This window comes from Dermacentor silvarum, chromosome 8 (assembly GCF_013339745.2).
Source record: "Dermacentor silvarum isolate Dsil-2018 chromosome 8, BIME_Dsil_1.4, whole genome shotgun sequence".
Lineage (NCBI taxonomy): Eukaryota > Metazoa > Arthropoda > Arachnida > Ixodida > Ixodidae > Dermacentor > Dermacentor silvarum.
The window spans coordinates 129100311-129115409 of record NC_051161.1 but is presented as its reverse complement, the minus strand read 5'-3'; the positions used below and the strand labels follow the sequence as shown (position 1 = coordinate 129115409).

At 43.5% G+C, this 15099-nt stretch overlaps 1 protein-coding gene across 1 annotated transcript; it reads right to left on the bottom strand.

Moving 5' to 3' along the window:
* Positions 1–1020: 1020 nt before the first annotated feature.
* On the bottom strand, positions 1021–14655 carry LOC125947366 (uncharacterized). The gene is made up of 5 exons (XM_049671935.1): positions 14544–14655; positions 9331–9482; positions 6351–6418; positions 3283–3366; positions 1021–1223 (listed from the first exon to the last, which is right to left on the bottom strand). The coding sequence occupies exons 1-5, from the start codon at positions 14637–14639 to the stop codon at positions 1090–1092; spliced, it is 534 nt and encodes a 177-aa protein (XP_049527892.1). The 5' UTR covers positions 14640–14655; the 3' UTR covers positions 1021–1089.
* Between the last annotated feature and the right edge of the window lie 444 nt (positions 14656–15099).

The following is a 15099-nucleotide window of genomic DNA, read 5'->3' as shown; positions in this document are numbered from 1 at the left end:
ATACACTCTTAAAAGCGTTTGTAGCCATTGGGGCTTATATTTTCCGACAACAATAATCATAATCTGCCTTGCTTGCGTTTCCTTTAGTGAAAAATGCACTCGATACATTCCTGTTGAGGATGCTGAGTCACTCTGATAACGCGAATGCCGTTCATTACATGGAAGAACCGGGATTGTAGCGCAAAAAAAGGAAAGGTGCGCGAAACAGATGACGAGTTTTGATCTGTGACAAGACAAGTCCCAAAGGGCGCCAAAGTTTTTTAATTGCATGGGTTGCATGGCCTAGGCAAGCAATAGAGCTTTACGGGTTTACTGTTTCTGGAAGGAGCTACAGGAGAACGGATTCAGTACGCTGAGTGCAAATCTGGCGTTCGCTCACCAAAAATTGCGTATTATTTCTTTCCAGAGTCTCATAGAGTTGAGCTTCTCGACCAAATTAAAAGATGCCTTGAAATATAAAAGGCCCATTCCACAAGCATGGAATAGATAACACCAACAATTAGGCACTTCAAAAACGCGCGAGCTCTTTAACTGCTAGCACTAAATGCGTTTCCATATATTTTAGATTGGGCTGGCCACCTGACTTCTGGACTTGAAGTGACGCACGTGTCATGCACATCGATACTGCTCTTGACGACCGCCGTTAAATAGCTGCAATGCATGTGCGTCTCCATTCAGCGCAATGTAAAAAAAAAGGAGTAAAACATCCACACAATCGAGATCACGCACAGTATATATTAAGAATATTATGATTGCAATATCTAAGTCAAAGCGATATTTCTCCCTTCGAATTTATTTCATTTTTCTCAATCTATAGGCGAGTTTGCAAGCAAAAGCACGTAAAATCAATCTCGCTTCTCACGCTAGCACAGTGATTATCTGTAATGTAACAACCTATCGACCTTTCCAGTGCGACAGACGCATGCACAAAGCGTGGCTAATAAGCACAATACATGAGCTCGAATGAATCTGAAATATATAAGCTCGAGCCTGCTCAAATTTGCCCGTATGACAGGGAACACTCCAGCAAATCTTCATATTATATTTTGCGCTCTGCTATCTAGCCAGTACAGCGTAATTCTCAATCTATCAGTTGGCTATCTCAACCGGGCATAAATCTTGGTTGTATAACGGAATGCCGACGCCACAGATGTCGGCGAACTTGTCCATGCACTCTTGCGGCAACGAGTCCTTACTCAGTTCGGATGACCAAAGGATACACTCTGCAAAAAACAACGGTAACAATATTTCAAAATAATGACTGTAATAACACCACGAATTCTATCTGCATGCTTACTTTAGTCGCTCTAACGAGTAGACATTGCTCCTGTCGAGCATAACATTTTTTGCAATCAGATGTTGATCACGCTACAATTTAAAAGCCTATAACAGGTTTACTTTTTAAGGCGTAAGCCTCGTGCGTCTCATCGTTCAGTCGACCTTCAACGTCCTTGGGTGAAAACCGTGTCGTCGAAGCAAAATCGTACTTGGAAAAATTTATTTCAACAATAGACGGTACGAACACTAAGTCACAATGACGGCACAATTCCACTAACAATATAACATACAAAGTACGGAGCACTGTTTAAATCGCACACGATTACGACTCGGATTGCGCACACTTACTACACTTACCCGGCATCGTGTCTTACCTATATGTAAACACTCACACAGCAATTCTGATGGTGCACGGATCACTGTCGTCATCGTCTTCTATAAGCAAGCAAGCAACGCTCATGCAACAGTTCTGATGGTGCGCGGGTCAAGCAAGCAACGCTCACGCAATAATTTTGATGGTGCGCGGGTCACCGTCGTCATCGTGTTAATTAAGCTACAGTTAATTCAGGTACTCGAACCCACGACCTTCGGTGGGAGTTGAACCTTCGAGCTCATGTGGAAGTCGAGCCCATCACCTTTGGCGTTAAGGCGAAGGTAATTAAGACACAGGTAATTAATATAGGGTTAATTAGAGCACTCGAACCCTCGACCTTCGGTTGGAGTCGAATATCCACGACCTTTGGTGTTAACTAAGGCTAAGTTAATTAAGGTAGCATCAATTAAGGCACTCGAACCCACGACCTTTGGCCGGAAAAAAACAAGTAATAACAAGTGACAACGCATTCAAATGAAGATGTCAAGTAATTTAGTTAATCCCTCTTGAGCGCACATGCTTTCGCCTTCACCCTCTTTGACGTATGTTAAAGACACTGTCAATTTTTTTCTTATGTAGGGACCAGCTCTTAATTATTTGTAGTTCAAAGTTTAGTTGCCCACTTTGAGGACCGACAAAGAAAGCTGAATATGCACCTTGACGAATTCATCCACATGTATCACAAGGCAGCAGTCGGCAACTTATCCCTATCGCAATCTAAAATCTTAGCTTTGAAATACGCGAGAAATACGATTCCTGGCATAGCGTACCTAACGCGAGTAGAAGATTGAGGCCCATTAGAAAACATAGGTTCGCTGCGCTAGAGAGCCGCAAGGCCCCGGTTTTGCGAGGTCAACCGTGTAAGAACTATTGTCCGGGACTCGAGACAACGATTCGATAAATGGGTTTGTCTTCCTCGTCGCCCTGAAGAAGGAAATTATCTTTTCTAAACGTTTGCAGCGTTTGTTCGGCCGCTGTTGATGAGCTTTGATGTTAGCTTTGTGATACTCTAGAAAATGCGCCTCAGCAATTATTAGTCATCGGACATGCCACATGTTATTTTTGATGTGCTGCACATTACTAGTTGTATTTTCCTGAATACTGTGGTTCGGCAGAACGGGTAGGAGGCTAAATATGGAAAATACTTGTTATACAACTGCTTTCCACAAGAAATTAGAAACTTTTATGAAAACATTTTTGAACGACATTGTTTAGACAAATATATTCAGTCCCCTCCCCCCAAGAACCACATAACACCTCAACAATATTTTCTTCGAAGCAGCCTACTAATGGAGCACGTGTACGCTTGTGCCACATTTCCAGCATTCTTACCAGAAAACTGCACGGAGCACGGGGACGATCACGAGTTCAATAAAATTGAGGTAGAAAAACATCCAAAAAGAAAACTTTCCGTTCCCGTCTACGACTCCTTGGAAGACGTACAAAGCTTGGATTACGAGAAAGGACAGGTGTGACGAAAGTTGGGTTTACAATTCTTAAAAAAACTTGGGATCACAATAACCATAAACATCCGTCAGAAGATAATTCTTTCTGAGCCTACGCTACGACTGGCCGCTGACACCGCGCTCAGACGGTGTCAAGGCAGCTGTATCCTTGCAGTTTCTACTCACGGTGGCCATTGTAGGGCATGTCGAGAACCGAACAGTGTTCGTAGTCCGTGTACATAAACTTTCCCTCTTCAGGAGTTGCATCTTCTGCAAATAGTGGGTACAAGTTATTGGAGTTCTATATAAGACGGTTCATCCTTTCATTCATTAGGTTATCTTAGTTGGTAACACATATTTGATGTAGTTAGCGCTGTTAGAAACAAAAACGAACCAGATATTTGATGTAGTTAGCGCTGTTACAAACAATAACACTTCGAAGACACTCGAAAATAGGTACTCTGTACATAAAGTACAAAGTGCCACCTATGCCTGGAAAATGTAACTTGAAAAGAGCCAGAAATTGCATGTGGCAAGCTTCTGTGTGGGTTAGGCGGGTTGAATGGACACTCAATGCACCAAGTGCGCTTTGGAGACACGCCATTCAAAATAATAAAAGGCGAACTATCAGCATAAAGAGAAAAACTGCTTACTTTTTAAGTATCGGTCATAAAAAGAAAAGAGCAAATACTTAGAAAGAAAAAAAATTCAGGAGCCATTCAACTCTGTGAAGGTGGATGACCAGCGAAGCTGTAGCACATCACACGTGGCATATGTATTTACTTCTATTATTTGGCAATGTAGCAATGTTAGCTTTGTGATTACTGTGATATACATTGATTGGTTAGGTTCAACCGTAGATTATTGGGCCAAGGTAAATCTATACACGACCGTCATTGAATAGCTGAATGACTTGGATTGGTGCGGCGCACTTCAAACCAAACTCTTCTAGCACAAATTGAGTCAACGATTCCTGTCTGGTTTTGGAATGTCCTCATTGAAGTCTCCAACGATGATCACAGGGGTAGTGGCATCACGGCTAACCCATGTAAAACGCGTGGTGAGGAACTTCTGGATATCACACTTGGGTGTGCCTGGACATATACACACAGTGAATATCACAATTCAGTATTTCATTTGTTTGGCACATACATAGCCCCAGCTGGTGGCATTGTCTTCTTGCGAGTGGTTGTACTTACATTTTGTTTTTTTGCGTATATGGCAACGCCTCCTGCTCGTGAGTCTTTGTTGTTCACAAACGATTCCAGTATACTCATCGACTTGAAACAATGCATCTTGATGTATTGACCTAATTTATTATTCTGTATTAATAATATTATTAGGGCAGAGTGATTGAAACCTGCTTCACCTCCGCCGCTGGTTGGCCTGGTTTTGCACTAACTCCGGGATCACCCCACGCTCCCCTTTTTTATTGGTGACGCACGAACACGAAAAATACGCGGAACCCTAGCAATATATAACTTCGCTGTAAACCAATTTTTAATACATGTCAGATCTCACGCGTTGTTTCATTCTCCTGATTCGAAGCTTTTCTCTTTTTTTCTGTTTCCGAGGGACACTTCTCTTGTTTAGCGGTAATTTCCTGGAGATGTTTAAACAGGCTTTCACAACGAAACGCCTCGTGCAACTTAAACGTGTCGTTCTCGAAAGCGACAGACACGTCCGATAGAAACTAGAGCATATCGCATACACTACACACCAAACTGAACGCATTCTGCACGAAGTACTCTCTAAGCCCTTGTTTATTGCCATAAATGACACGGTCCAGTTCCACTGCGGGCTCATCATTGCTCATCGACGCCCCCTTTCTTCTCGTTTACGAGCAAGGTTAACCTCACGTTTCAAGGCATTTGTGAGTGCGTATTGTCGCTGATCCGCTTCACACATGGAGGGGGGGGGGGGGGAGGGCACAATATGTTCGGTGCTTGGCGTGGCAACTTGATATTGTTGCACTTCACATGTCCGAATGAGCATGCGCTGCCGTTCAAACCATGTGTCACTGCTTATGGAAGGCGTTCCATCGCCAATAGGTGCTTCTTGCGAGCCCCTCTGTCTTCGAACTCAGTACATTATTCAGGTGCATTTTGCTTGTGTCGGCACTCGCATGTGCTCTTGCTGTATTATGCCCAAATGACTGCTATGTGGTATGACCTATTTTTAACACCTGCTGTTGAAACTGCCGTCCTCCGCACGGAGCGTACTGGGGACTCTGGCTCCGCCGATTTGCTTCTCCCACACTCTTCCAATGCACATTTTGTTTCCTTGTCCCGCAACACCGATCTACTTTCTTAATTAACGTTGCTGTACTGAAAGAACGCAATTAATCAGAAAACGACGTGGAGGCTTCGTAGACGATTATTTTAAGCTAAAAGCGAAATGTCCTTTCGTTAAAGATGTGTATCGTAGCACATACGTGAAGAAAATATGTGAACAATACCCTAAAAACAACAAAAGTCTGATAAAGTGTTTTCTCGCCGAAAGAGTTTCACACGGACAGAGGGAGGGTCACGTACACAGCGCTTATGTGTGTCCATTCCTGCGTCCATCTCAAAAAGACTCCGCGCTAAAGCACTTCATCGAAAACGTCGCAACTACAAGGCAAGAAGTCAGTTAACAACCAAGATCATTCATTCACTTTTTTTTGTAGACACGCGAACAAAGTCGGTCAAATAGTGGCTGCTTGAGTAAAGTTGACTCCGCGATATTCAATCACGTGACACATGCAACAAGTTGCGAACGTTTGGCGCGGCTATCTTCGTGAAATGTAGTCTCTAAATGAATATATTGGCAGGTGTGCTTGACGTACTACGTTATGTGAAAACGAACTGTTCAGTAATCTGTCAAAAGTCCTGGTCATGGTGTTCCTCTTAAACAAGTAAGACCAAGTATATTTTATCAGGAAGCGCCGTTATTTGTACGACTAGTATCTGAAGGTATATTAAAAGAACAGTGAACTAAGTACGTAGATTCTAGAAAACGAGGCGCTCTCAGGAGTGCCGCCCATGAAATTATATTTGCCAATTTTAACGTACGAATGCATTGACAAAATAACAGCAGGATGGAAGAAATGGACAAGAACACATTTTATATATACTTCTGGGTAGCCAGATACACTTGTAGGAATAAACAAAAGCGCCAGGTGCTTTAGTCGTATGAAGGTTGGCCTAGCTTTCGCAGTCTACAGTAACAATCGAACCAAGTCAGCGAAAGCGTATTTTTCGATTTATTCTTACCTGATCCCACCTTGTATGAGAACGTGTCAGGGCTGCTTCCTTGGCTTAAATAAAATGGTATCTCTATTCTGTAATGACATCAACAAGGCGTAGATTTTAGAGAAATCTGAACAAAATACTGGAAGCAATGAGCAATTAATGAATTATAATTGCAAGAAGGGATATTATTCACAGAAAACGCGCTTGTTAGAATCCATGAGAGGGGAAACTATCGTGAAGGGGTAATTGAATGGCTGACAGCTATACGCAATGCGTACAATTCGTGTTAAATTCATTCTATCCAGCGAACAGTTTCTTTCAGCGTTTATGCGCTGCACGTAGCACAACTTTATTATCAATGTGTTTTGTGTATGCACTACACCGTTCACAAGATACGCGGAAATTCGTACACAATTTCAGGCAGAGGCACCCTGTGAGACGTTGACTCAGTGATATCAGGGGGACTAAGGCGATGTTTTATCATTGTCGAGAGAAAAGGTTGAGGATAAGTGTATGCAGAAGACCTTGTAAGAAACCCATTGTCACAATACACAATACAGATCTCTATACTCCGTTTCGTACATCAGGCGCAACGCTGTCAATTCTAGCCCTCTTGCTTGTGCAGCCCGCATTCGTAACAAAAAAAATGCGTTGATTGTGGTGTGCGAAAAATAATGAATGCTTTCCCGACAAACTTCATACATAATACATCTATCATGACGTGAACAAAAAGAAAACGCTCTTTTTGCTGGCGAATCGATCGAAATAGGTAAATTTGCAGTTTGCGTTTGCCATTTTTTTTTCGTGTCATGTTTTCACTGTCCCCGCAATCTTGGCCACCATGTTTACTTTTCCGGCTCCCATTCAGTTTTGAGAAAGATGCGTCCAGCTCAATGGCCACGACCACCTATCCTGTACTCTTTTCGAAGGTTAGTACATCGAAGTTGTCAAGGCCGTATGCTGTATAGAGCACTGCACGGGCTGATTTTTTCAGCCCGGGCCCGCCCGGGGCCCGTTTTTACGTTGGGCTGCCCGCCCGAGCCCGAGCAAAAGTTTTATGGCGCGACCCTGGCCCGGCCCGGGCCCAGAAATAATCTACGTTACCCGCCGGGCCTGGACCGCCACCCCTTTACTTTAGGCCTGAGCCCGGCCCGGCCCGGCGCGAAACCCGCCCGAACACGGCCCGAGACAGAAAAAGACCACCGAGCGGCATTAAAAAAATAAAATAAAGAAGAGAATGAAATAATTTATTCTTAAGGCATAAATACATGCCATATGCAATTATGAACACCATATGAGCGGTGTGAACGCAAATACCCGGCAGCGCCCACAGTAGTACGAATGACCCTGCCAGTCAGTATCGCGAGCAGTTTCCAACGGCGCGACTTTGATGTGGCCACATCCACTTCTATCGCAGCGTCGCCACAGTAATCGATGCTTCGCCTTTATTGTCAAACTGCGACTTTTTTTTGGAAATTTGCAATCCACGGTTTTCGTTTATCGCGTTCAGTTATCGCAGCTCCACGCTGGAGGTCATTTAGGAATTTATGGCTGCCCGTGGTGCTGAAATGCGAACAACGCAGCCTCCGTGAGAGCCGTCAGTAAAAATAACCAGACAACCACAGTGCTTGAATGCAGGAGCAACCGCTGCTGCGTTTGAACGAGGCCGTTAGGCAGCGAACAGGACCCTAGTCGTCCTGAAGGCTTTGAGAACTCGCTTGTACAGCTTAGCTCTTGTGGAAGGATCATTTTCCCGATTGGCTTACATCTGTGAAGAATTTGTTTGTATTCATTGAAAGTACACGAAGGGAGGCTACACAAGAACCCTACTCACCTGCCTACGTATACAACAGAGCGCCTGCGATGAGTTGAAGAATGCTTCGCAAAAGGAGTTCCAGTGTAATACTACACTGAAGACTGCGCGAGCTTGACTTGTATGAACTATACAAGGTAATGGTAACTATTCATGATTATTCATGCTATTCATGATTAAGCACTTGGCAGCGAGTTCTGTTGGGCTGGCTGGTACACCTTCTAAACAACAGCTTGAAAGAGCGCAACAGTGGACACAGCAAATGAGCCACAGCACCCTGTCCTGTTGTTATATTGGTGTGTCCTGTGCTGCTCCATTTAAGGCTGTTGTTTAATAGCGATTAGTTCGCTGTGAGAGCTTAAGCGTGATTAGTGTTTGTTTGCCTGACTTTTAAGGAAAGATGGTTGCTGTAGGAACCTTCGCTAGTGCACCTGAATTTAATAAAACATGTCGCAGTTTCACCCGAAAGGCGAAGCATCAATTGCGATAGCAACTTAGTAGAGAGCTATACGGAGTAAGGATAGTAGTTTTATCAGCTGTATAAACTTGGACATGCAGCAGCACCAGCAACGCGCAGAACTGTTGTCAACGCCATCGCCATTTTGCTCGCGTTCACACCGAACGCGCGCGGCGTTGGTGACTGTTGCCAGGGCCTCTGGGGGCGGCTCGGAGGTTTTCGACCAGATCAGAACGGGAAACTCGTTGAGCAGCGTCGGAAGTCTTTACCACCTTCTCGCCTCGCAACGTTGTTATATAAATACGCATTTGGTGCCGCAGCTAAACGTCGCCTCCCCTCCCTCCCGTCCCCCCACGGCCTTTTGCGCGACGGAAGAAGTCGCGTTTGCTTTATATATATATATATATATATATATATATATATATATATATATAGTGATTCTAAAGGAGGAAAGAGACGCTTAATTCTGCAGCCCTTCAGGGAGCATGGTGCAGAACGCGCGTTTGTTCTCCGCCGTGCGTTCGCTCCCCCTGAAAGCGCGCGTACCTCGCGTCCTTTAACTCGCACATACAGCGTCCGGAGCGCGGCGACGATTTCATCGCCGTTGACGTCATACGGAACCTCACGGCGACGGCGACGCCGACGGCAGAAATCCTCTTTGAGTGTCCGTATAATTGCTATCGCAGTAATATTTTAGTGTATACCTCACGAAGGCCGAATCTGTCACTTACTTTGATTTTCCATGGCGCTCCTTTAGAATCCAGATGTACTTCCCTTGCTTCGCTTTCGCATTCAGCCATATTCTCTTCGCCGTCAAGCATTCATATTCTGAATCATTGTTGCTGTTGGAGATTGCGACTCCACTGGGAAAGTTATTGAAAATCTGGATAAGATGAAACCATATTGAATCGTTCTTATAAACTGTATAACAAGAACAAGGTGAAAGCAGGAGCGAACATTTCGACAATTTGACTTGTCTTTTTCAAGGTAACATATGCTCTCCTCGGCACAGTTTATTTATTCAGGGTGTTTCAGCGAACACTTTCAAAATTTATTTAAGGTTGCCTGTGGCAGATAGCCTAATTCTAGTTAATGAGTTGGTCTACTCGAAGAGGCGGACATTACATGCACAAAAAATTGAAATGCATAATCGACTAATTAACAAAAATTTACTAATTAAGTTTTTATCTAATTGCCTGATGGCCTGTACTGCAATTTACAAATTGTAGCCGTGGAGTTCGCAAGGCGGATCCACTTGGAACGAATTCTCAGGATGACACCAGTTCCGAGATATTAATTCCCGAACTTTGCGGGAAAATGCATTGACGTTTCAGTTAATTTTGTGCTTCAATGCATAACGCGACGTTTTGTTAAGAACCTAACTGGAACGCCAATGCATTTCTCCGCAAAGTTCGGGAATTAATATTTCGAAACTGGTGTCATCCCGAGAATTCGTTCCAAGTGCCTTGCGAACTCCACGGCTACAACTTGTAAATTGCAATATGGGCCATCAGGTAATTAGTTAAAATCTTAATTAGTGAATTTTTGGTAATCATTCAATTATGCATTTCAATTTCTTGTGCAAGTAATGTCCGCCTCTACGAGCAGACCAGGTCATGAACTAGAATTGTGCTATCTGCCACAGGCAACCTTTCAGAATTATTGAAAGTGTTCTCTAAAACACCCTGTATGTACGGTTCTTCTAAAGGGGAGAGAGGGTAAGGCGGGTGGGCGAGGTAACGAGCGAGGATGTGTTAGCAGCGAGGGTGTAGAATTGAAAAGGAAGGTGTGCTACTCAGCGTCGGTGGAAGAATGTGAGGTGCCGCGTGTGTCAGCCAGTTGACGCGTCACTGTAGGTTCCTCTATTTGTGGAAGGGGCCTGGACAACGGGGACGGAAACGGGGGGGGGGGGGGGGGGGTTGCTTCGCAGGAGGTCAGTTAGCGGTCGACTGTCGGAAAGAGAGAGTACAGATAGCGCCCGAAAATACTGCTCGTGGGAAAAAACGTGAAAGTATGTAACGAAAAAAATTAAAGGGATGACTGAAAGAAAAGGGAGGTGGGGAGGTCGGAATATTATTCACAACCCAATCACAAATAAATAACAAAGTAACCCAATGAAAAATATTTGCGTGCTGTTTCCTATAGTTTGAAATTTAGCATAGCGAATATATTCTAAAGCTCCCTTTAAAACGTTTATGCCTATTGGTTGCAATGTCTTCAAGGATGAGGTATGACTCTATTTTCTGTGTCGCGCAGAGCGGAAATTTTACCGTAGGATGTCTGAAGTTCATCAAAGTTATGACCTGGTAGTTTGAAATGCACGGCGGCGGCTTTGGGAAGCTTTTTAGCTGTGTCAGCGCGATGTCCATTTCACCTGACGTTCATTGATTGTCCCGTTTCAGCGATATACGAGTATTGTTTGTTACTGACGGAAGATTCAAGCACATAAATTCCATCGGAACTAGTGCAATTAAATCTAGCTTTCACCTCGTGTGTACAGCTATTTGCGGGGCTCTTAAGTATAACGTCGCTTTGAATGTGCTTGCATGTTTTTCACCTGGGCGAGAACAAGCATTTATTACGGGGAATGATGTTGGCTGACTTTTGCATGCACTAAATGTCTTTGAAGTTTCTGTTGTTCGGACAGCTCACCCTTGATGCCACGGGGAACGCTTTATTCAGACGCTCGTTAGTTGAAAATGTTCGGTGCTATTTTCGTAGGATGTTGTTTATGATTGGAAGGGCGTAAGAATATTTTGTTATAAAGGCTGCTGGTCTCTCACAATCTGGTGTAGGCCGTTCCTTATATAATTCACACTGCCTCTCCAATCTTGAGGCGACGTCATAAGCCCTGTGGAGAGGAATTTCTGGATAGTTTCTTTCCGCTAGCATTGCTTTAAGGTCATTTAGGTGGTGGATATAATCGTTGTCTTCGCCACAGATGCTTCTTATTCGTTTCGCTTGTCCGACAAAGATTCCTCGCTTGCAGTGTTGCGGGTGATGACTCCCGTGGTCTTAATTTTTGCTGGCTATCCGTGGGCTTCCGTTGAAGTATCGTTCTCAGTTTTCCATTTTCGATGTAGACCGTCGTGTCGAGGAAGTTTATTCGACTAAGAGAGTGTGGAGCAGGAAGTTTAATACTCGGGTCAAAGTGGTTAAAATGGCTAATTAGGTCGGTTAGCGCGCTTGTGCCGTGTTTCCACAATATGAATATGTCGTCAACGTAACGCAGGTAGGTGTGGGGTTTTAAAGGGTATGATTTTATCAGGTTTGCTTCAAGCTGTCCCATGAAAATATTGGCATACGTGGGAGCTAATGGTGTTCCCGTGCTTGTGCCAAGAGTTTGCAGGTAGTGAATGGAATCGAATTCGAAATTCTTGAGCATGTGATAACTTAAGCATGTGATAATGTAAACTTCAGGAGCGTGCGCTTGAGGAACGACTGTGAGGGACTTCGATACGTCTTCAATTCGTTCGCTCATGGGTATGTTAATGTAAAGGGCAAAAACATCTGAATATACCAGAACAGAGCGGTGCGAAAGGATTTGGGTGGTGTTAATGCAGTCGATAATTCGAAAGAAGTGGAGCGTGTCGTGAACAAAAGAACGGAGGGTGGTCGGGATGTTTGACAGGTGGTGATTTGAATAATATAAATGACTCGGTAGGTGTGTTGTAATTAGCTTAGTTTTATTTGTTATTCGGTTGTCAATAATATTTCAGCCTGTCCACCTCCCTTTTATTTCATTCATTGTTTCATTCTGTCGTTTACATATTTATGCACTTTCTTCACCACGAGGAATATTTTCTGCCGCCTCTTTTATTTTCTCTGTCAGACAATGATAGTTCACTGACCTCCAGCGACACAGATACATTTGTTCACCATTAAGTTGGAAAAATTTTTGAAGACGCAACCTGAGTAGACAATCGCATATCTCTCCCAAATACGTCAATTCTGCTAACTACGTCATTTGTGAGGAGGCGGCTGAAAACTCGGGGGAGTGGTGCCGCTGCGATCGGTAGCAATGCACATTTTTAAAACCTTATAATAAATTAGACGGTTTACGCGGGGCGCCTAAATGCGTCACTTATTGATCAGAAGGACCCACCCTTATGATTCAGTAGGTTTGTACAAAATTCTCAAAATTGGTTCAGAGTCTCTTTAAAGGTAATCTACAGTCATTTGCAAGAGCCTCATTTATAAGCTGTTATGTAATTTTGCATATAAACCTTCATAGTGTCTGTTCGTAACGAAGCGAAAACCGCATAATAAAACAGGAGTTCCCTGAAAAAATCATCCACGTCTCTCATTAGACGTTGATAAATATTATGCAAATGGAGGTGGGATATATGTCGGTGTTAGCTAAATGCCGTCTTTTTGTTCTAAGTAAGATGTTCGGTTTTCTTCGCGTTTGACTTCACAGTTGGCTTATGCTGTGATCTTTGTAAACAAGTTTAAGGCGACAGATTCTAACACAACCATTGTTGGTTAATGCCTAAAACTCTGTACAGGTTTTCATAGCCTTGATCCACGTACACACCTAATACCGAGATACTGATGACTAAGGCGTACGTTTCGTAGATTTTTCGCAGCGTTTAGCTTCAAGAATGCCTGCAAACGACCAACTTAGAAAGCCATGATATAACTCTTGCGCTGTTTAGTGAGTCAACCTTGCGTACTGATAGCACTGGGCCCTTTATATGCGCAAGCGAGATATTAGCATCCATATCTGAACTATATCTTAGGCCAGCTAATAAGAGAGTGTTTAAAGAGTTCAATAATTTATTTACTTCATATACTACTTCAAGATTTGATGATGCGTGGCCAGCTATTCCGATTCTTCCGCGAATTATTTAGTACAATACAAATATGAAGCGTACAACGAATTGCAACATATAATTTCTGGAATTCTCGATTGTCCCTGTGGCTTACATTGATGCCATTACGCCAGCGAGTCTATGTGTCCCCGCTTTAACATCGTGCGAAATGTGGCTATTTTCTTGGTGCTCTACGCTCATAAAGCTGCTATTCGCCAAACCCAAAATTTAAAAACGTGCTGGTTTCTGTAGTTCTATGTATGCCCTTTTCGTCGTAGCACTACTTGAGATTGCAGTATGAAAGACCAACATAGCCCAAATTACTGCCTTGGTTTTTGTCATATTTGGTGTGCCGATTGTCAGATTTGGGTCACGCGATTACCTTCGTAGCCTTTCATTTCAGAGATATCAGAAATGAGCAATAATTTTCTCCGAAATATAGATAATATTCTTCATTAAGCCATTTTTGTAATCTAAACAATGGATAGTGGCACATTTCACTCCACGTTACAATAGAAGATTCACCTGCCGTAGTACGTTGGCGCATGTGCGGCTGTGCCCGAGGGCGCGGGCCGAGTCCCGGCCGCGGTGGCCGCATTTCGATGAGGGCGAAATGCAACAATGCCCGTGCGCCGTGCATTTGTACTGATTGGTACCGTGGATAAAGAAACCCAGGTGGTCAAAATTAATTAGGATTCCCACCCTTCGGCGTGCCACATAATTGCATTGCGGTTTCGGCACGTAAATCGCCAGCATTTATTTCTTTTACTGCAAGATTCTTAGCAACACATGCAATCTATTAGTAAAGCCATTTCGAAGCAGATTCTTAATTAAAACCTTGCTGGAAATTTAGACATACTGGCCACAATGAAAAAAATGAATGGGCTATGTTCTTTGCAGCACCATGACATGTTCAACAACTAGGATTCGGAGGCATTTCAAAGTGATAACCATTATTGCTCTGTAAGTATTTAGGTCAAACCTTTCATATCCGAAACCCCATAATTAAGTAGAATCCGCATTTGTGCGGCACCACAACGCACCTCACCTTCAAGCGACGCCACCGCACGGTTTCATGGAGAGAAAACATGAGCTCAAAGGATTCAGGGATTTCTTAAAGTTATACTTACCCTGAAGCTGTCTATAACACTGCTTTCGCCCTGTGCAAACAGCACCAATAGCTGTAACGTGGAGAGAACGAGGATCACACAAAAGCTTGGCTGCATATCAGTACAGGCTAGACGTGGCTTCTACGCGATGTCATTTCAACCTACGTTAATTTAACCTTATATGGCGATGTTCGGCGTCCATGACCTCCTCTAATGTGAAGCTCGTGGCGCTCAAGTGAAATACTGAAATGTCACTTCTGCTTTACAGTCATTAGTCCCTGTTTCCGTTGAATGGGTTCCATGCGGTTCAATGTGCCCGTAGCCTTCTTGACATGTAGCATCATCCTCTCGTCATAATGAGGTAGAGGTGAACACACTGCCTGGACTGCCAACGAAAAAGTTTCCTGCAATTTGCGTTTTTTTTTTTTGCCAGCCTTACTGCTGTAAGTTCCGTCATTGTGTGTCCGAAGGTTTCACAGTTATCTATATATATATAAAAAGAAACGCTTCGCTCTTTCTAAATTATTTGCTTATCTTACTGAACTATGCCTTTGTCCGCTACTCTCTGCAACAGTAT

Excerpts from the sequence above, each read along its gene's own strand:
- LOC125947366 (XM_049671935.1), bottom strand. The coding sequence starts at position 14,639 with ATGCAGCCAAGCTTTTGTGTGATCCTCGTTCTCTCCACGTTACAGCTA. Across the intron at positions 9,483-14,543 it reads GTGTTATAGACAGCTTCAGG|ATTTTCAATAACTTTCCCAG; the intron begins GTAAGTATAACT and ends CATCTTATCCAG. Across the intron at positions 3,367-6,350 it reads CTCATACAAGGTGGGATCAG|AAGATGCAACTCCTGAAGAG; the intron begins GTAAGAATAAAT and ends CACTATTTGCAG.